This window comes from Rhinoraja longicauda, unplaced genomic scaffold (assembly GCF_053455715.1).
Source record: "Rhinoraja longicauda isolate Sanriku21f unplaced genomic scaffold, sRhiLon1.1 Scf000154, whole genome shotgun sequence".
In the NCBI taxonomy this organism is placed as follows: Eukaryota; Metazoa; Chordata; class Chondrichthyes; order Rajiformes; family Arhynchobatidae; genus Rhinoraja; species Rhinoraja longicauda.
Genome location: NW_027601372.1, coordinates 192,117 through 213,994, shown reverse-complemented (window position 1 = coordinate 213,994; position 21,878 = coordinate 192,117). Strand labels below are relative to the sequence as shown.

At 47.1% G+C, this 21,878-nt stretch overlaps 1 protein-coding gene across 1 annotated transcript; it reads left to right on the top strand.

Moving 5' to 3' along the window:
* Nucleotides 1-570: 570 nt before the first annotated feature.
* On the top strand, nt 571-15,178 carry LOC144590213 (small ribosomal subunit protein uS7). Its single transcript, XM_078394995.1, has 6 exons — nt 571-698; nt 3,030-3,135; nt 5,762-5,971; nt 9,318-9,446; nt 12,030-12,128; nt 15,066-15,178. Exons 2-6 carry the CDS (start codon nt 3,031-3,033, stop codon nt 15,132-15,134), a joined length of 612 nt encoding a protein of 203 aa, XP_078251121.1. The 5' UTR covers nt 571-698; nt 3,030; the 3' UTR covers nt 15,135-15,178.
* Nucleotides 15,179-21,878: the final 6,700 nt, after the last annotated feature.

The following is a 21,878-nucleotide window of genomic DNA, read 5'->3' as shown; positions in this document are numbered from 1 at the left end:
GGCCTTCTATGCCCGCACCTCCAGACTCAGGAACAGCTTCATCCCCAGGGCCATAGCTGCTATGAACCGGTCCTGCTGAGCCGGATGGCCACAACGCATAGATCAACTTGCACTTTACCCTGTCCAAAACTGTTACAACTGTTCGTTTCGTTGGGTTGCTGCTGTCTAAATTACCTAAATTATTGCATCGTATGGGAGGCGCATTCCCAATCTCGTTGTACCCCTGGGTACAATGACAATAAAGATATATTGTATTGTATTGTATTGTATTGTGATAAATCTTTGCATCTGCTTGGCTGCACCCACGTGGCCGGTGCCGAGCGCGCCTTGACCAAAGGTGGGCGCCTCCTACTACGACTCACCAGCCGCAAGTGCCTGGAAGAAAAATGGCGGGCAGCCGCGCCTCATGCTCGCCGCCCGTAACAAAGATGGCGTCGAGTACTGCTTTCCCCTGAACTACGCATGCGCTGTACCAGTCGCCCGTAACAAAAATGGCGTTGAGAACGGCTCCCGTGCACTGCGCATGTCCTGTGCCCGCCGCCCGTGACAAAGATGGCGTCGCGGAGGACTTTTCCCCCGCACTGCGCAGGCTCTTTGCCAGCACTTGCGGGCTGGTTAGCCCGGATGTGGAGCCCTGCTTTTTGATCTCGGTGCAACCCGGAGCGGGTCCTTTCGGCGGCGGAGCCCGAGTGGAGCAGGTGGGTCCCGGCCGGCCGGCCGGCGGGGAAGGAGGGAGGAGCTGCGCGGGTATCGGGGCCGCATTGGAGGCCGACGGGGGAAGCGGGGCTCGGTGCTCGGGCCCGGGTGGCGGAAAGGAGGGAGAGAGGCCCCGGGCCCGGAGATTACCGTCGCCGTGAGACCCTGAAGCGAGGCCCGCGGCCTACTCGCCTCGACCAGGCCTCGGGTTAACGTGCGACCGCCCGCCCGCCCCCCGATCTCACTGACCCCGCACCTTTAATCGGACTTTCCTGGACTTTATCTTTAGCAGGCAACTGAACCACCCCGTCCACAACTAGAGAGCAGTCCAGACCAACCATCTGCCTCATTGGAGACACTCGCCTCGGACTATCTTTAATCCGACTCCATGTTGCACTAAACGTTATTCCTTAATGCTGTATCTGTACACTAAATGGCACGATTGCAATCATGTTAGTCTTTGCACAGACTGGTTAGCACGCAGCAAAACAACGCTTTTTTTTACTGTACCTTGGTACATGCGATAATAATAAAGTAAATCTACTTTGTATGAAGGAACTGCAGATGCTGGTTTAAACCAAACATGCTGGAGTAACTCAGTGGGACAGGCAGCATCTCTGGAGAGAAGGAATGGGTGACGTTTCGGGTCGAGACCCTTCGTCTGAAGATGGCCATTTGATCTAGAGATGATGCCTTGTCCCACTGAGTTACTCCAGCATTTTGTGTCTTATCTTCAAACTAGATAGACTGGCTTGGGTGATCAAGATCCCACTGTAATTCTTGATAACTTGATTGTCTACAATAATGCATATTTGGGGTGTCGACCAGAAACGTCACCCATTCCTTCGATTGAGAGATGCTGCCTGTCCTGCTGAGTTACTCCAGCATTTTGTGTCCATCTTCGGTTTAAACCTGCACCTGCACTTCCTTCCTACAACATCACCTGTATGAGCATCTCCAGGAGACTTGCTGGCAATGCCTTGTACCTTCTTGTCTTAAGTTGTTGATATAATGACAAAGAACCATGGGCCCAGCACAAACCCCTCAGCCACACTGGTAATCATGGCACTCCAGTTATGGTCATATCCTGGAGGATTCCCTGATCTACCAAGTTTGCACAGGTACATAGATAGGAACGGACCAAACATATGTATGCGGGACTAATGTAGATGGAGCACCATGGTCGGCATGGGCAAGAACATAGATGCAAAATGCTGGCGTAACTCAGCGGGACAGGGAGCATCTCTGGAGAGAAGGAATATGTGAAATTTTGCGTTGAGACCCTTCAGCTGAAGAAAGGTTTTGACCCGAAACATCACATTCCTTCTGTCCAGAGATGCTGCCGGTCGCACTGAGTTACTCCCGCATTTTATTCTATCTTCGGTGTAAATCAGCATCTGCAGTTTCTTCCAACACACCTCAGCATGGGCAAGTTGGGCGCAAGGACCTGTTTCTGTGCTGTATGGCTGACATCTTCAGGAGTTCTGTATGACACCTTGAAAGTTAAAAAGACAGTCTTATCTGATCTTCACCAAACCATCAGCCCTTGCCCTATCCGTATCATTTAGTGCAAGATCAAGTCTGATTAAAGGTAGTTTAAATGTCTCCAACGAAGTAGATGAGAGGGCAGGACCGAACTCTAGTTCGTGTGAGGATGGTTTGGTTGCCTGATAACAGTTGGGGGAAAAACTCCCTGAATCTGGGGGTATGTGCTTGCAAACTAATGTACTTCTTGCCTGAGGGGAGAAGAGGGAGTGACCGGGGTGAGACTGGTCCTTGATTATGCTGGCATCCTAGCCGAGGCAGCTTGAAGTGTGGGTGGAGTCTTAGTTCAGTTTGGAGATACAGCACGGAAACGGGCCCTTCGGCCCGCCGAGTCCGCGCTGACCAGCGATCCCCAAGCACCAACACTATTCTACATACACTAGGGACAATTTACAATTTTACAAACCCTACGAACCTGTACGTCTTTGGAGTGTTGTAGGAAACTGCTGCACCTGGAGAAATCCCAAGCATGTCACAGGGAAAATGTACAAACTCCATACAGACAGCACCCGAAGTCAGGATGGAACCCGGGTCTGTGGCATTATAAGGCAGCAACTCCACAGCTGAGCCACCATGACGCCCATGGCAGGAAGGTTGGCATAGCTGATCCCAAAAATGGCTAGTACCTGCCTTTGTTTTATGCACAACAAGCGGCTTTCCCACCTGGAAGCTACTGGTTATTGTTCACATTTCCCGCGCTTCTCCACCTCCGCTCCACAGTTTCTGAAGCTCGTTGGGGTTATCGCTGCAGTGGGCAGGGGTCTGACTTTCTTTGTCCTTTTCCACAGAATGACCGAGTGGGAGAGCGTGCCTGCAGTCACAGAGTCTCCAGAGATCAAGCTCTTTGGCAAATGGAGCACTGACGATGTTCAGATCAATGATATTTCCTTGCAGGTGTGTGTGTGTGTTACCTCTCTTGCTCTGTTATGTTTAGTTTAGAGATACAGCACGGAAACAGGACATTCGCCCCCCCCCGGAGTCCACACCAACCAGTGATCCCCGCATATTAACTCTATCCTACACACACTAGGAACAATTTACATTTATACCAAGCCAATTAACGTGCAGATCTGTACGTCTTTGGCGCGTAGGAGGAAAGGTCTCTGAGAAAACCCACGTGGTCACAGGGAGAACGTGTAAACTCCGTACACACAAGCACCCGTAGTCAGGATTGAACAGTGAAAGGCCTGGATAGAGTGGATGTGGAGAGGTTGTTTCCACTAGTGGGAGAGTGGGACCAGAGGATCAGAATATAAAAAAGCACCTTTGGAAAGGATATGTGGAGGAATTTCTTTAGCCAGAGAGTGATGAACTGTGGAATTCATTGGCACAGAAGGCTTTGGGGGCCAAGTCAATGGATACTCATTTCCTCAAACCGTCAGAGACTCCTTCTCGCTCACCACTTTCAAAACATCACTGAAGTCTCACCTGTTCAACACTGCCTTCAACCACTGACCGTCGCTTCACCTTATTCCTTTTCTGTTCGTTTATTTATTTATTTTTATGTTTTATCTAATATGTAAAGCGTCTTTGAGTTTCTAGAAAAGCGCTATACAAATGTAATGTATTATTATTTTTAAGGTGGAGATTGATAGATTCTTGATTAATAAGGACATCAGGGTTTAAGGGGAGAAGGCAAGAGAATGGGGTTGAAATGGAAAGATAGATCAGTCATGATTGAATGGAGGAGTAGACTTGGTGGGCCGAAGGGTCTAATTCAGCTCCTATTACTTATGAACTCTTTCGCAATTCTCGGGGACAAATCCATTTCAATAATAACTGGAGACAAGAGGGTGCTTCCTGAACATTAACCCTAATGGGATGCTGGATTCCTTGGGTCAAGTTGCTGGGTTTTGTAAAGCAGAGATTGACAGATACTTGATTAGTACGGGTTTTAGGGGTTATGGGGTGGAGGCAAGAGAATGCATTTGGGAGGGAAAGATAGATCGGCCATGATTGAATTGCGGAGTAGACACGATGGGCTGAATAGCCTCATTCTGCTCCTAGAACATATGAACTTTAACCAGACAAATCCAGCTTTCCTTTGACACCCTTTCTAATCACGTATCTGTGAATCTCCTCTTTAAAATGACCCAATGAATCCACAGCTGTCTGGCAGTGAGTTCCACAGATTCACCACCCTCTGACCAAAGAAATTCCCTCATCTCCTTTCTAAGGTCATAAGGAATAGGAATAGAATTAGGCCATTTGCCCACGAAGTCTACTCCGCCATTCAATCATGGCTGATCTCTCTCACTCCTAACCCCATTCTCCTGCCTTCTCTGCTCCCCATAACCTCTGACACCTGTACTAATCAATGTTCGAAAGGTACATCCCTTATTCTGAGACTGTGCCCTCTGGTCCTAGACTCTCCCACTAGTGGAAACATTCCACATCCACAAGTAGATAGGGAAATCTAGAAGCTATTATTAATGATGTTATAATTGGGCACGTTCAGAAATTCAGGGTAATTGGCAATTATTACTGTTGGTTTTTTGAAAGGGAAATCAGGCATGACCAGATAATTGGAGTGTTTTTGAAGGAGGAAAATCCTTTGTAAAGAACAACTGGGTAATATAATAGGAGTGCTACAGTCAAAGGTCATGGAAAATTAGCAATTGTGAAGGGTATCAGCAGGCTAACAAGAAAGCAGACAGGTGGCAGAGCAGTAGGGCTGCTGCCTTGCAACACCAGAGACCCAGGTTCAATCCTGATTCTGGGTACTGTCTGTACTTTCTGCCTGTGATTACGTGTTTTTTCCCCGGGTGCTCCGGTTTCCTCCCACATCTCCAAAGATGTACAGGTTTGTAGGTTAATTGGCTTTGGTACAAAATTGTAATTTGTCTCTAGCGTGCAGGATAGTGCTAGTGGGTGGGATGATCGCTGGTCAGCGCAGACTCAGTGGGCTGAAGGGTCTGTTTACCACGTGTATCTAAACAAAACAAAAGCGGGTGAAATATTAAGATGTACTGCAGTCAAAGGGGCAATTTACAGAAGCCAATTGGGCGGTTGAGGCAACTACTATCACAACATTTAAAAGGCATTTGGACGGATGCATGGATAGGAAAGGTTTAGAGGGATACTAGACCAAGTTGACCCGTTGGGGCCAAACCTCTCCTGCATTGGTGCAGCACCCTGTCCTCCCCCACTCCCCTCTCTCCTCAACTCCCCTCTCCCTTCTCCCCACCTTCCCCCCTCCCCGCCTTTTAAACTTTAAAATGTGAATAATTAAAAATATATAACCGATTTCAATAAAACTACGTGCATTATCACTAAAGTGACAATGGTGAGTAAGGTGGGCCTAAAATTGTTGCGCTACCGTGTACCGTTTTGGTTGAAATTCAGTCACAAACAAGATAACAAACGAGAGGTTTAGTATATAGATGAGCCAAATGCGAGCAAGTGGGACCAGAGTGGATGGGGCAAGTTGGGCTGAACGGCCTGTTTCTTTGCGGTGACACTGAATCTATGGTTGAGTTCGGTGCTTGACGCCTCCCTCTCTTTTATCCCCCTCCCTCAGGATTATATCGCCGTCAAGGAGAAGTATGCCAAGTACCTCCCGCACAGCTCGGGCCGCTATGCTGCCAAGCGTTTCCGCAAGGCACAATGTCCTATCGTGGAGCGTCTGACCAACTCCATGATGATGCACGGCCGCAACAATGGCAAGAAGCTGATGACGGTGCGCATCGTGAAGCATGCCTTCGAGATCATCCACCTGCTCACTGGCGAGGTAAGCCAGCCCCGCTCCCTCAGCGGATCAATTCACTGACGTTGCACATGATGACGTGTAGCTGCTGGGAGGCACTGTGCCCATGTCTCGCGCTATGCTGTGTACACTGACAAGTGTCCCTATGTGTTGCAGAACCCACTGCAAGCACAGTCCATGTTCCTGCATACAATCCAGTAACATTCTTAACGTAGTAACGAGGACCTGCAGGTAGGCACGAAATGCTGGAGTAACTTAGCGAGCCAGGCAGTTTTGGAGAAAAGGAAGAGGTAACGTTTATGGTTGAGGCCCCTTTTTCATAGTCTGACAAAGGGTCTCGATCCGAAACGTCGCCTGTTCCTTTTCTCCGGGGATGCTTCCCAGCCCGCTGAGTTACTCCAGCATTTTGTGTCTCGAAACAGCTTCATCCCCTCTGTTATCAGGCTTCTGAACTGTTCTTCCATAGACAATAGACAATAGACAATAGGTGCAGGAGTAGGCCATTCAGCCCTTCGAGCCAGCACCGCCATTCAATGCGATCATGGCTGATCACTCTCAATCAGTACCCCGTTCCTGCCTTCTCCCCATACCCCCTCACTCCGCTATCCTTAAGAGCTCTATCCAGCTCTCTCTTGAAAGCATCCAACGAACTGGCCTCCACTGCCTTCTGAGGCAGAGAATTCCACACCTTCACCACTCTCTGACTGAAAAAGTTCTTCCTCATCTCCGTTCTAAATGGCCTACCCCTTATTCTTAAACTGTGGCCCCTTGTTCTGGACTCCCCCAACATTGGGAACACGTTTCCTGCCTCTAATGTGTCCAATCCCCTAATTATCTTATATGTTTCAATAAGATCCCCCCTCATCCTTCTAAATTCCAGTGTATACAAGCCCAATCGCTCCAGCCTTTCAACATACGACAGTCCCGCCATTCCGGGAATTAACCTAGTGAACCTACGCTGCACGCCCTCCATAGCATAGAGTTGAGGTATAGAGTTTTCACACCTCTAGTTTCTCCCCCCCCCCCCCCCCCCACTCCCCACCACACTCAATCTGAAGAAGGGTCTCGATCTGAAATGTCGCCTGTTCCTTTTCTCCAGAGATGCTGCCTGACCCACTGAGTTACTCCAGTATTTTGTGTCCATCTTTGGTGTTTACTTGTGTCGGAAGGAACTGCAGATGCTGGTTCATACCAAAGATAGACACAAAGTGCTGAAAGACACAAGGCACCTGCAGAGGGTATGGATAGGTAAACCTTTGCATTGGGGCCCTTCAAAAAGGAATTGCAAATGCCAATTTACAAATAAAAAAGATACAGGAGTGCTGGAGTAACTCAGCATGTCAGGCAGCATCTCTGGAGAACATGGATAAATGACCCTTTGGGTTGTGACCCTTCTGCCAACCCCATGTTTCACGTCGGGACCCTTCCTCAGATTATTACTTTCACCACTCTCAGGCATTCCAGGTGCTCCCCATCTCTCGGTGAGAAAGTGCCCACTCAGACCATTTTTAAATTGAAAGATGCAGCATGGAAATGGGCCCTTTGCCCCACTGAGTCCAAAGAAGGGCCCCGAACCAAAACGTCACCTATCCCATGTTCTCCAGAGATGCTGTCTGACCTGCGGAATTACTCCAGCAGTTTCTGACCATCTCCAGTAACAATCTTGCTGTATATTATGGCATACTCATACTTGAGTACAAGCTTGAAAGATAGTTTACACTGAGGCAGTACACAAGAGTCGCCACGTTTCCAGTGACATTTTGTGCCCGTCAAGTGTAAGAAAATAACTGCAGATGCTGATACAAATCGAAGGTATTTATTCAGTTATTAAATATGTTAGTCTGGCACCCCTGACACCCTTACTAATCAACGATCTGTCAATCTGTACCTTATAAATACTGAACGACGGTCACCACACTGTGTGGCAATAAATTCCACAGATACACCGCCCGCTGATTAAAATAATTCCTGCTCTTTTTTTTAAAGTGCATCCTTTTATTCTGAGGCAGTCCCCTCTTGTCCTAGACTCTCCCACTGGATGAAGCATCCTCTCCACATCCACTCTATCCAGGTCTTTCACTATTCAGTAAGTTTCAATGAGGTCCCCCTCATCCTTCGAAACTCTAGCGTGTACAGGCCCAGTGCCCTCAGACGTACAACATACGTTAACCCAATCATTCCTGGGATAATCGTGTATTGGAGATGTAGTTTCGTACTGATGAAAGGGGTGGCGCAGCGGTAGAGTGCTGCCTTTCAGCGCCAGCGGCCCAGTTCGAACCTGTCGGCGGGGGCTGTCTGTACGGAGTTTGTGCATTCTCCCCATGACCTGTGTGGGTTTTCTCCGGTTTTCTCCCATGCTCCAAAGACATACACAGGGATCAAGGTTAATTGGCTTGGTGTAATTGTCGAATGTCCCTAGTGTGCATAGGATGGTGTTTGTGTGCAGGGATCGATAGTTGGCGCGGACTCAATAGACAATAGGTGCAGGAGTAGGCCATTCGGTCCTTCGAGCCAGCACCGCCATTCAATGTGATCATGGCTGATCATTCTCAATCAGTACCCCTTTCCTGCCTTCTCCCCATACCCCCTGCCTCCGCTATCCTTAAGAGCTCTATCCAGCTCTCTCTTGAATACATTCAGAGAATTGGCCTCCACTGCCTTCTGAGGCAGTGAATTCCACAGATTCACAACTCTCTGGCTTGATTGTAATCTCCGTTCTAAATGGCCTACCCCTTATTCTTAAACTGTGGCCCCTTGTTCTGGACTCCCCCAACATTGAGAGCATGTTTCCTGCCTCTAACGTGTCCAACCCCTTAATAATCTTATACGTTTCGATAAGATCCTCTCTCATCCTTCTAAATTCCAGTGTATACAACCCTAGTCGCTCCAGTCTTTCAACATATGACAGTCCCGCCATTCCGGGAATTAACCTAGTAAATCTACGCTGCACGCCCTCAATAGCAAGAATATCCTTCCTCAAATTTGGAGACCAAATCTGCACACAGTACTCCAGGTGCGGTCTCACTAGGGCCCTGTACAACTGTAGAAGGACCTCTTTGCTCCTATACTCAACTCCTCTTGTTATGAAGGCCAACATTCCATTGGCTTTCTTCATTGCCTGCTGTACCTGCATGCTTCCTTTCAGTGACTGATGCACTAGGACACCCAGATCTCGTTGTACATCCCTTTTTCCTAACTTGACACCATTCAAATAATACTCTGCCTTCCTATTCTTACCACCAAAGTGGATAACCTCACACTTATCGGTGGGATGAAGGGCTTGTTTCTGTATCTCTAAACTAAACTAAACTGATGTGTACCCGATGGGACATACTGTGCCGTGTACACTGACAGTGTCTCTGTGTTGCAGAACCCATTGCAAGTGCTGGTGAACGCCATCATCAACAGCGGGCCCCGAGAGGACTCCACTCGTATCGGGCGCGCTGGCACCGTGAGGAGGCAAGCTGTCGACGTGAGCCCACTGCGGCGCGTTAACCAGGTACGGTGCAAGAGCAGGGTGCTGCCTGTGGGAAACTCTGTGCTGTGAAGGCACCTCCTGTGCGGTGGGGTGATCGCTCCAGACTAAAGGGCGGCACGGTGGCGCAGTGGTAGAGTTGCTGCCTTGCAGCGCTGGAGACCCGAGTCTTCGGTTTCCTCCCACGCTCCAAAGACGTGCAGGTATGTAGGTTAATTGGCTTGGTGTATGTGTAAAATTGACCGTAGTGTCTGTAGGATAGTGTTAATGTACAGGAATCGCTGGTCGGTGCGGACTCGCTGAGCCGAAGGTCCTGTTTCCACACTGTATCTCTCAACTAAGCTAAAAGAAACTGATAGAAAAAGTGTCTGAAGAAGGGTCTCAACTCAAAACGTCACCAATTCCTTCTCTCCCGAGATGCTGCCTGGCCCGCTGAGTTACTCCAAAAAAAAAACTGATTTTGAGTCAAGAGCGTTTATTAGTTCTACGATCATGTTGAAAGACTGGAGCGGCAAGGCTTGTATACACTGGAATTTGGAAGGGTGAGAAGGGATCTTATCGAAACATATAAGATTATTAAGGGGTTGGAAATGTTAGAGGCAGGAAACATGTTCCCGATGTTGGGGGAAGTCCAGAACCAGGGGCCACAGTTTAAGAATAAGGGGTAGGCCATTTAGAATGGAGATGAGGAAAAACTTTTTCAGTCCGAGTTGTAAATCTGTGGAATTCACTGCCTCAGAAGGCAGTGGAGGCCAATTCTCTGAATGCATTCAAGAGAGAGCTAGATAGAGCTCTTAAGGATAGTGGAGTCAGGGGATATGGGGAGAAGGCAGGAACGGGGTACTGATTGAGAATGATCAGCCACGATCACATTGAATGGTGGTGCTGGCTCAAAGGGCCGAATGGCCTCCTCCTGCACTTATTGTCTATTGACCAGTATAAGGCCATCAATTCTACTCCGCTATTCAATTGTGGCTGATCTATCTTTCCCTCAAAGCCATTATCCTGCCTTCTCCCCATAACCCTGACGCCCTCAGTCATCAAAAATCTCCGCCTTAATATATCCATTGACTTGGCCTTCACAGTGGTCATAACTGTCATATGTACTGACAACGAAACAATGAAATTCTCACTTGCTGCAGTTAAGCAGATATGTAAACACCATACACACACGGATAATTTATAATGTATAATAATCTTTAATAATGTCATATCTTTGCACTAAATGTTGCACCCCTTCACCCTTTATCTTTGCACTGTGGATGGCTTGATTGCATTCATGTACAGTTTTTTTATTCATGTTCATAAGTTGCCGGAGCAGAATTAGGCTACTCGGCCAAATTTGTCTATTCCCCATCATTCAATCGTGGATTATCTATCTTTCTCTCTCAACCCCATTCTCCTGCCTTCTCCCCATAAGCCCTGACCCGTATTAATCAAGAATCTATCGGTCTCCAACTTAAAAATATCCATTGACTTGGCCACCACAGCCTTCTCTAGCAATGATTTACACAGATTCACCACCCTTTTTGACTGGATGGCATGGAAACAAAACCTTTTCACTGTAAAGGTGACAATAATAAACAATAATAAAAAACAAAACAAAAAAACACCAAACTAATAACCCCAAAGTGCAACCAAAGACAGTGGACAAAATTGGGTTGAGGAAAATATCCGAAACAGAAAATGCTGGTATTGCTCAGCAGGTCGGTCAGCATCTGCAGGAAGAGAATCAGACCTAATGTTAATGTTTCAGAGCAGGTAGTCTTTGTCAGAGAAAGTTAGGCTGTAATGAAGTGTTGTGAGGTTTTTGAGTTGGCTCCAGGTTTTGGCCTCGTTTCATGTGCCATGTGCTCCCTCTTGTGGCTCCCCAGCTTACTGCGGTGATTGGCAAAGAGCTACTATTATTTATGAGCCTCATTGACATGAACGCGCATTGCTAATAGTACCGCTGTCAATTAATCACTGAACTGCACATCATTCCCAGACAAGGTGCAAATTCCATCACACAATAATATCCATCCACTGCCTGGAACAAGAGAATCCGTTCAGTTAGACAATTCACAGATTTCCCATTGTTGTGCGTCAGTCTTGTGTCTTACCTCTTGCATTCCCGTCTGGTATCGGATTGGATACAAAGCACAGATTCAACACCCTCTGACTAAAGAAATTCCTTGTCATCTCCTTTTATTCTGAGGCTAAGGCCTCTGGTCCAAGACTCTCCAACTAGTGGAAACATCCTCTCCACATTCACTCTATCCAGGCCTTTCAATGAGATCCCATCCCCCCTTCTTTGTCAACTCCGGCAAGTACAGGCCCAGTGCTTTCACACGCTCATGTTAACCCAGTCACTCCTGGGATCATTCTCTTAAACCTCCTCTGGACCCTCTCCAGAGCCAGCACTTCCTCGGATATGGGGCCCAAACTGCTCGCGACCAAATGCGGTCTGACCAGCGCCTTGTAAAGCCTCAGCATTGCATCCCTGTTTTTGTATTCTAGCCCCCTCGGAATAAATGCCAGCATTGCATTCGCCTTCCTTGCTACGGATTTGTAAATTCTTGAAGTGCTCTCTGACCTGACTAACTTGTCTTGTGTGTGTGCTTGAAGGCGATCTGGCTGCTGTGCACCGGGGCCAGAGAAGCGGCATTCAGGAACATCAAAACCATTGCAGAGTGTCTGGCAGATGAACTCATCAACGCAGCAAAGGTACGTCATTCTGCTCGGGTGGAGCGGCACCTGTTCGTGCTTTTGTGCAGTTAAAACTAATTTTTTGTTGAGTGCCCTGCAGGCTTGGGTTGGTCAGACTCCCGCAGAATAAGGAAGTGGTTGGTGTTGGGAGGAAAGACTCCTACTGTAAACAAGGGAGTGCCAACCACACTGGGCGGCTTTGTTGACCCCAGTGCAGGGTACCCGCCTTGAGTCAGTGAGTTTGGTTTTCCCCTTCAAGAAGTTGCCTTGTCATTCTGAGTTTCCATCTGGTTGCAGTCTTGAAAATTGCAAATCATTCAGCCGAGTGCACTTCTGCCCCTGGCTACTTGTGCTCCAGATAATTTAACAATTGGCCCCAAAAAATAAGACATGTAAAACACATGGGCTACGTAGCTGGTTTGTTTAGAAAGGAGGCTGGGAATAGCTTCCATTTCAGCCGTTTTGCTTTGAAAGGGGCCTTTGATATTGAGGATGGCAAGAGCACAAAGTGCTTTCGGCATGGTGGCGCAGCGGTAGAGTTGCTGCCTTTCAGCGACAGAGGTTCGATCCTGACTATGGAGTCGTTATGGAGTGTGTGGGTTTTCTTCAGGACCTCCGGTTTCCTCCCACACTCCCAATTCTACTCCTTCATGCAATCATGACTGATCTATCCTTCCCTCTCAACCCCATTCTCCCACCTTTTCCCAATAACGCCTGACACCCGTACTAGTCAAGAATCTACCAATCTTCACCTTCAAAATACCGATTCTTGGACCAACATCTAGTTCTAAAGCCCAAATTCCTCCTGTCGGCTTGACATTTAGCATTTCAGGAGGAGGCAACAAATGTGCTGTAATGTAAAGCACAGTGGCAACCTTTATATAATTGGTTTCCGGGTGGACTGAATTCCTTCCTCTCAGCCTCCTGTTTGGGTGGTAGCTCCAGCCCTTTGCTGAAGTTGCTATGTAGCTAAGCCCTGGACACAACACTTGCACAGTGGTAGAGCTGCTGCTGCTGCCTTGCAGTGCCACAGACCTGGGCTCGATCCTGACTGTATAAAGTTTGCACCTTCTCCCTGTGACCGCACTGGTTTTCTCCGGATGCTCCGGATTCCTCCACATTCCAAAGGCGTACAGCTTCTTGTAGGTTTCAATTTTAGTTTAGTTTAGAAATACAGCGTGGAAACAGGCCCGTCGGCCCACCGAGTCTGCACTGACCAGCGATCTCCTGGTACCCCAGTTCTATCCTACACGCTAGGGGCAATTTACAACTTACAGAAGCCAATTAACCTCGAACTTGTCCGTCTTTGGAGTGTTGGAGGAACCCGGATATCTTGGACCAAACCCACGCAGATCACTGGGAGAATGTACAAACTTTGTACAGACAGCACCCGTAGTCGGGATCGAATCCGGGTCTCTGGCGCTGCAGCACTGTAATTCAGCAACTCTGCTGCCGTGCCACCGGGTAAATTGGCCTCTGGAAATTGTAAATTTCAAGAGAGTCAGATTTACCTCTTGGGGCTAAGGGAATCAAGGGATATGGGGAAAAAGCAGGAACGAGGTACTGATTTTAGATGATCAGTCATGATCATATTGAATGGCGGTGTTGGCTCGAATGGCCGACTCCTGCACCTATGTTTCTATGTAAGTTGTCCCTAATATGTAAGATAGTGTTAATCTATGGGGTGATCGCTGGTCGGCGTGGACTCGGTGGGTGTAAGGGTCTGTTTCCACGCTCTATCTCTAAAGTAAAAAGTAATGTCAAACATGATCTTGGCTTAAGTAATAAAAAGGAACTGCAGATGCTGGTTTATACCAATGATAGACACAAAGTTGCTGGAGTAGCTCACCAGGTCAGGTTCCAAGGATAGGTGATGTTTCAGGTGAGTTAGGACTCTGAAGAAAGGGTCCCGACCTGAAACGTCACCGATCCATATTCTCCAGGAATGTTGCTTGACCTGCTGAGTTGCTCCAGCACTTTGTGTCCATCTTTGCTTCAGTAAGTTCTGCAGCCCTGAAGTTGTGTTGACCTACCACAGGCAGGCGGTACGCAGGTGTGTTAAAGATCACCCAGTGCTTTCTGAAAGGAGCAGTGAGTCTGTTGTCTCGGGTAGCATTCCTCCCTTGAGCCACGCCATTTATCTTTTTAAAGAATGCACTTCTGCATTTTCTTGCCTGCCGAACCTGTCTAACTTTGTAATTGCTGCGCAGTTGCCTTCAAGCGCCTCTCCTGTTTTGCATTTGACGTAAGGGGAATGTTTTGTTGTTCTCAACATTGGCCAGCTCCGACTCCTAGCCTGAACATACACTGTCCTCTTGGGCCTTGAGCACATTTCTTGAATTCTGGCCGATGCTAAGACTCGTTTTAAAACAAAACAGGAAATTTGAAGCCTTTCGGTTCCAAGCAGTTGTATCCTGATGATAATGTTGCTGTTGAAACCGGTGTTATGTTTGTTCAATTTCCTCCACGCCTGACATTTGTCCCTTCAATGCCTTTCACTGTGGAATCTCTCCTCTCCTTTGTGGATTCTGACCACGGGCGCTGTCTGTACGGAGTTTGCAAGTTCTCCCTGTGACAGCGTGGGGTTTCTCTGGGTGCAGAATGTTTCCTCCCGCATTCCAGAGACGTGGAGGTTTGTCGGTTAATTAGTCCTCTGTAAATTGTTCCTGGTGTGTGTAAGATAAAACTCGTGTGCACGGATGATTGCTGGTCAGTGTGGGCTGAAGGGCCTGTTTCTGCGCTGTATCTAAACTTAAACTCAACTAGACCTATAATTTCCTTAATCCTCTCCCCCTGTCCTTTCTGGTTCTCTGGAAGCACAAATGCCCGTGGTTACGTTCGGGATGTGGAGAGGGTGATGGGAAGGTCTGGATGGGGTGGGAAGCACCAGATGGTGCTGGACAGAGTCGTCACAGTCCACTTGTATGATGGTTCCCCCTCTTTCACCTTTCGCAGGGCTCTTCTAACTCTTACGCCATTAAGAAGAAGGACGAGCTGGAACGTGTGGCCAAGTCCAACCGTTGAGAACGTCACCTCAAATGTTGTCTAATAAAAGTGCTTGAAAGATGCTTTGCATTTCTGTCCCCTGTTCAGTATAATGGTGCTAAAACATTATGCATAGGAAAGAACTGCAGATGCTGGTTTAAACTGAAGGTAGACACAAAATGCTGGAGTAAGTCAGCATCTCGGGAGAGAAGGAAGGGGTGACGTTTTGGGTCGAGACCCTTCTTCAGACAATTGTGCTAAACCATTAACCAGGTTAACCCTTGGCCAGTGACATTGCAATAGACAATAAGTGCAGGAGTAGGCCATTCGGCCCTTTGAGCCAGCACCACCATTCAATGTGATCATGGCTGATTGCCAAAGGTTATCTGGTCTTGTATCAAAGAAAGGCACAAAGTGCCGGTGGGACTCTGGAAATGTTGCTAAAACATTAACTAGGTTATCCCTCAGCCTGGTTTTTTACTAAATAAAAAAAAAAGGCAGTACTGGAATAAATCGGTGGAAATGTTGTTAAAACGTTAACTGGGTTATCCCTCAGATTTTACAAAATTTAAAAAAAGTCTGCTGGAGTAATTTGGTGGAAATGGTGCTAAAACAGTAACTAGATTATCCCTCAGCCAGTAACATTGCTGAAGCTAGCTTGGTCTTTTACTAAATCAGAAAAATACTCTAAGTGCTGGCGTAACTCTGGCTCAGGCAGCGTCCCTAGAGAACATGAATAGGTGACGTTCTCGGTCGGGACCCTTCGCTTATTCCTCCACACACACTTACTTATCCATCCGCTCAACCCCTTGATGCGAGGCCACTTCATTGTATACATCTGCCTCCCCTGTTCGGCAGCAGGTTGGAGATGTGGGAGCAGCTCCTCCCAAGCGCGGAAGGATTTAAGAGTGGGCACTTAAAGTGTCGGAAAGGCAAAGTTAATTTGACAACAGCAGGAGGTCACACCACAAACAGTGCGATGATTTTTTAAACCATTATGGGATAAATATTGGCTGGGATACAAAAAAGACACCTTTGCCTGCAGCTCTTGTTCAGTGTAGCATTCTGAGTCAGCCTGCAGTTGTGAGCTTTCCACTGTCGGGATTTTCTTCCCATCTGTTATTGGGCAATTGAATTATCCTAACTAGAGAGGACTTGAACTTCCATCTAACTTTACCCATGGATCTTGATCAACAGGGGAAATGAGTCACGGTATGGCAGATGGAACTTAATAGTCAAGAAATTGCAGAGTTTCGGACGTAGCCCAGTCCATTGTCTCCGATTGACTCCATCTACACCTCACGCTGCCTTGGCAAGGCCACCAGCATAACGAAGGACCTTTTTCGACCCAGATACTCCATCTTCAACCCATTCCTTGAAGGCAAGAGATAGAGAGTGAAATTGCCCACTTCCAGATTCAGGGACAGTTTCTTCCCGTTATCAGGCAACTGAACCATCCTATCACCAACTAGCGAGCGGTCCTGACCTCCCATCTAATTGGAGACACTGGACTTTATCTTGCATTAAACATTATTCCCTTTATCCTGTATCTGTGGACAGCTCTTTGTAATCGTGTATATTTTGTTCGCTGAGTGGATAGCATGTAACATAAAAGTGTATCACTACCTCAGTACATGTGACAAGAAACAACAAATTTCCTAAAGTAAATGCCAAGTTAAGCGGCTCTCATCATGCCCTGCACGTAATCAGCGTGTCTCTTTGCACTTCCATGTGCCTATCCAAAAGTCTCTTAAATGCCTCTATCGTATCTGCTTCCACCACCCCTGGCAATGTGTTTCAGGCCCTCACCATCCTGTGTAAAATGAACTTGTCCCACACATCTCCATTAAACTTTTCCTCCTCTCATGACTTCTATGTACACAATTCCACCCTGGGAAAGAAGGTTCTGACTATCCCATCTATACCGTGTAATTTTAAATACTTCTAACAAGTCTCCCCATAACCGTTGACATTCCAAGTCTCTCCAACCTCTCCCGCTGGCTGAAATCCTCTCATCCAGACATCATTCTGGTAATAAGCACAAGATGCTGGAGTAAGTGAGTGGCAGAGGCAGCATCTCTGGAGAGAACGAGGTGACGTTTCTGGTCGAGACCCTTCTTCAGCATAAACCAGCATCTTGCGCACACTCCAAAGCCTCCACATCAATCCTGTAATGGGTCGACCAGAACTGCACGCAATACACCAAGTGCGGCATGACCAAAGTCCTGTAGAGCTGCATCAAGGCTTTCTGACCCTTGCATTCGATGCCCCTGGCAACGAAGGCATGCATATTGCAATGATAGCATCATCCTGACAATCTGGTGCGTTTTTGGTTAAAAGTCGGCAACGTTCTTGCAGGCAATGTAAGCGGGACAGCCGCCAAAACTGGCTGTGTGGTGCAATTTTCGAATCATTGATGCAAACACGAACATCCCGTGGTGCTGAATCATTCAGCAAAATGCGGTTTATCCAGCCTAAGTGGACCAGAAATAAAACTAAGACTTTTTTGCTTGGTTGCTTCCCGAATTCTCCTCAGAGGCACGCCCAACGTTACGTGTTGTCAACATTGTTTTGAGGTTTTTTGAATGATAATGTCTTGAGCTATGGGATTGACTGACCTTTCCATTGGCAAACTACAACCGTGTTGCTCCATACTACCCACTTCCTGGTTATCAAACACTTTAATTCCCCTTCCCATTCCCACACTGACCTTTCAGTGGCAATCGAGTTTCACTGTACATTAATTGGTACACGTGACTATAAACAGACCTTTGAACCTTTCTGTCCAAGGGCCTCCATTGTTAGAGTGAGGCCAAATGCAAATTGGAGGAGCAGCACCTCATATTTCACTTGTGCAGCTTACAACACAGTGGCATGAATATTGACTTCTCTAAGTACAAGTAATCCCTGCATCCCCTCTCTGTCCCTCCCCCACCCATCGTTGGACTAGCTTCAAAGTTGTCTTGTTGACTGTAACTTGTTTTCACCTAGCCCATAGTTAACAATGGCCTGTTTCCTTTATCATCGTTACTTTTTTGCATATCTTTCATTCATTTGTTCTATATTTCATATCACTGTCCATATTTCTCGTTTCCCTTTCCGCTGACTCGGTCTGAAGAAGGGTCTCGACCCGAAACGTCACCCATTCCTTCTCTCCAGAGATGCTTCCTGTCCCGCTGAGCTTCTCCAGCTTTTTGTGCCTATCTTCGGTTTAAACCAGCACCAGCAGTTCCTTCCTACACATGCTTTGTACTGTGGTGCTAATCCTACTCTGCTTTAGCGAGGAAAAAATAAGGTGCTGCAGAAAACAGTGCAAAGGTGTGAAAACGCACACCTCGAGACTCAGGGACAGTTTCTTCCCAGCTGTTATCAGGCAACTGAACCATCCTATAACCAACTAGAGAGCAGTCCTGACCTCCCATCTACCTCACTGGAGACCCTCAGACCATCTTTAATTGGGCTTCATCTTGCACTAAATGTCATTCCCTTTATCCTGAAACTGTACACTGTTGACAGCTTAATTGTAATCATGTGTAGTCTTTCCGATGACTGGATAGCACGCAAACGGAAAGCCATTCACGGTACCTCAGTACATGTGACAATAATAAAATAAAGTAAGCAAGGAACTGCACACACTGGAATTTTGAGAAAAACACACAAAGTACTGGAGGAACTCAGCGAGCCTGGAGGCATCTGTGGACAGACTTCTGCCAGTTTGACAAGGATCCTGACTCGCAACACTGCCAATCTGAAGAAGGGACCCTAAATGAAATGGAAGAAAAAAAAAACTGCAGATGATGGTTTCAATCGAAGGTAGACACAAAATCCTGGAGTAACTCAGCGGGTCAGACAGCATCTCGCGAGGGAAGGAATGGGTGACATTCCAGGTCAAGACCTCTCCCGAGATGTTGCCTGACCCGCTGAGTTATCCAGCATTTTATGTCTACCTTCCCTAAATGAAATGTCGCTAGGCTGATGAATGGACTCAGTGCCGACCCCAGGCACATGAGGTAACTAACCTACACACACCCTTCCCTTTTCTCCCCCTCTTTGCCTTGTGCCTCTGGATGCACACCCATCTCTCCCTTTCCTCTCCCACCTTCTCTGGCTTCACATTTTATGGCTCTTCTCCCTTATTTACTTATCTCACTCGTTGTCCAACTATCTGCCTGTCAAAACGCCCCCTCACCTGTATCCACCTATCACTTGCCGTGTCTTTGTCCTACTTCTCTTCCAGCTTTCCCACCTCATACTACAATCAGTCTGAAGAACGGTGCTGACCCAAAATGTCACCTATCCATGTTCTCCAGAGATGCTGCCTGACTCACTCAATTGCTCCAGCAAACCAGCAGTTCTTTGTGCCTCTTTCTCTGCTGTTTGATTTCGACATAATCTGACATGTTACCAGGACTCGAGAGCCTGAACTAATGGAAGAGGTTGAGCAGGCTGGGACTATATTCTTTATAGCGCGGGGGGATGTGGGGTGATACTTCAGAGGTGTATAACATCAAGACAGGAATAGATCGAGTAGATGCACAGAGTCTCTTGCCCAGAGTATGGGAACTGAGAACCAGAGGACATAGGCTTAAGGTGAAGGGGGGAAAGGTTTAATTGGAATCTGAGGGGTAATGTTTACACACAAAGGGTGGTGTGTGCATGGAACAAGCTGCCGGAGGAGGTAGTTGAGACAGGGACTATCGCAACATTTAAGAAACAATTAGACAGATGCGTGGATAGGGCAGGTTTAGAGGGATAAGAGCTAAATTCAGGAAGATGGGACTAGTGCAGGTGGGACATGTCGGTTGCTGTGGGCAGGTTGGGCCGAAGGCAATGTTTCCTCGCTCCATAACTATAAAGCAGGAAGAGCAGTGCTGAGGGGAAGCACATTGATACCAAGGCTATGATTTGAAGACAATTTTCAGAGAGGGTCATACTCCATTGTATTGAATCGGAAATTAATTGTCTGAGGTGTTTAAGATGCAAAAAGCGGATTTCATTAAAGTTATTAGAAGCTAGTTCCTCTCAGAGGGGAAATTGGGATGTGTCTAGGAAAAAGGATGCATCTTTACATCAGAGCTGGTTTCTATTTATCCCAGAGGTGGTTACAAAAGCCCATGGGAATATTTAATTACCTTTTCCCTTCCCATTCCCAGAAAATCTTAGTTGCTGGAAATTATTTGAAAAGGTTCATATGTTGAGACAACATAAAAAGGACCATTTGGCCCATCAAGTCGATACTGGCTCTCAGATCATCCCCATCAGCGGTTTATAAGTTCTAGGAATAAAATTAGATCATTCGGCCCATCAAGTCTACTCTGCCATTCAATCGTGGCTGATCTATCGTTTCCTCTATCCCCATTCTCGTGCCTTCTCCCCATAACTCCTCACACCATTACTAATCAGTCCCATTCCCCCATCTATTTCCCTGGAACCTATTTTCTTTCATTGACACTCTGTCCTTCTTCTAGACACCCACACTAAGGGCGGTCTGTGGCAGCCAAGTAACTTACCAGCCAGTGCAGCTTTGGAAGGATGTTGCCAGGACTGGAGGGGCCTGAGCTATAGGGAGAGGTTGAGCAGGCTCGGACTTTATTCCTTGGAACGCAGGAGGACGAGGGGGTGACCTTATAGAAGCGTGTAAGAACATATGGGGAATAGCCTGCTCCGGTTTCATCCTGCATCCTAAAGACGTGCGGGTTTGTAGGTTAATTGGACCTTTGTAAATTGCCCCTTGAGTGTAAGGAATGGATGTGAAAGTGGGATAACATAGAACTAGTGTGAACGGGTGATCGATGGCGCGGATCTGGTGGGTCGAAGGGCCTGTTTCCATGCTGTATCTCTAAACACTAAACTAAACGGAGATGGAGGAAGAACTTTTTCAGTCAGAGAGTGGTGAAGGTGTGGAATTCTCTGCCTCAGAAGGCAGTGGAGGCCAGTTCGTTGGATGCTTTCAAGAGAGAGCTGGATAGAGCTCTTAAGGATAGCGGAGTGAGGGGGTATGGGGAGAAGGCAGGAACGGGGTACTGATTGAGAGTGATCAGCCATGATCGCATTGAATGGCGGTGCTGGCTCGAAGGGCTGAATGGCCTCCTCCTGCACCTATTGTCTATTGTCTACTGTCTATTGTCTAAACTAAAGATAGACACAAAAAACTGGAGTATCTCAGCGGGACAAGCAGCATCTCTGGAGAAAAGGAATGGGTGACATTTTTCGGGTTGAGACCCAACTAAACTAGACGAAACTAAACTAAATTAAACTAAACTAAATTAAACAACTAATCTGGACTAGACTAAGCTAAGCTAAACTAGATGATACTAATTTGAAGTAAACTAAACTGAACTGAACTAACAATGCCTCCAAGCACATTTAATCGTTGGTGCAGATCTAGTGAACCCGAGGACTTGTTTGCATGTTGTATCTCTAAAGTAAACTAAAACTAAATGCCTCCAAGTGTGTTTGATGGTGCAGATTTGGTGAACTGAGGGACCTGTTTCTATGCTGCATGACTCCATGACCATTGAACAGCAGTATTTACCGTCCTCTGCACCCACAGCATCAGGTCCTTTATCCTGCAAGGATGGAATGTGGCCTGTTTGGTTTGAAGGAGGGTAGAGAGAGGCTGTGAAAGGCAATTGTGTTTATGAAGGTGTCTCCTTGCATACCTGTGAAATAGGAGCATGACTGGGTTTACAATAGTTCCTGTACAACCCTCCCCTGCTTTGCCAGAATCCTGGGTTGGTACATATTCACAGGAGAAGTGGAAAACTACTGACCCCGGTACTT

Excerpts from the sequence above, each read along its gene's own strand:
- LOC144590213 (XM_078394995.1), top strand. The coding sequence starts at position 3,031 with ATGACCGAGTGGGAGAGCGTGCCTGCAGTCACAGAGTCTCCAGAGATC. Across the intron at positions 5,972-9,317 it reads TCCACCTGCTCACTGGCGAG|AACCCATTGCAAGTGCTGGT; the intron begins GTAAGCCAGCCC and ends TCTGTGTTGCAG. Across the intron at positions 9,447-12,029 it reads CACTGCGGCGCGTTAACCAG|GCGATCTGGCTGCTGTGCAC; the intron begins GTACGGTGCAAG and ends GTGTGCTTGAAG.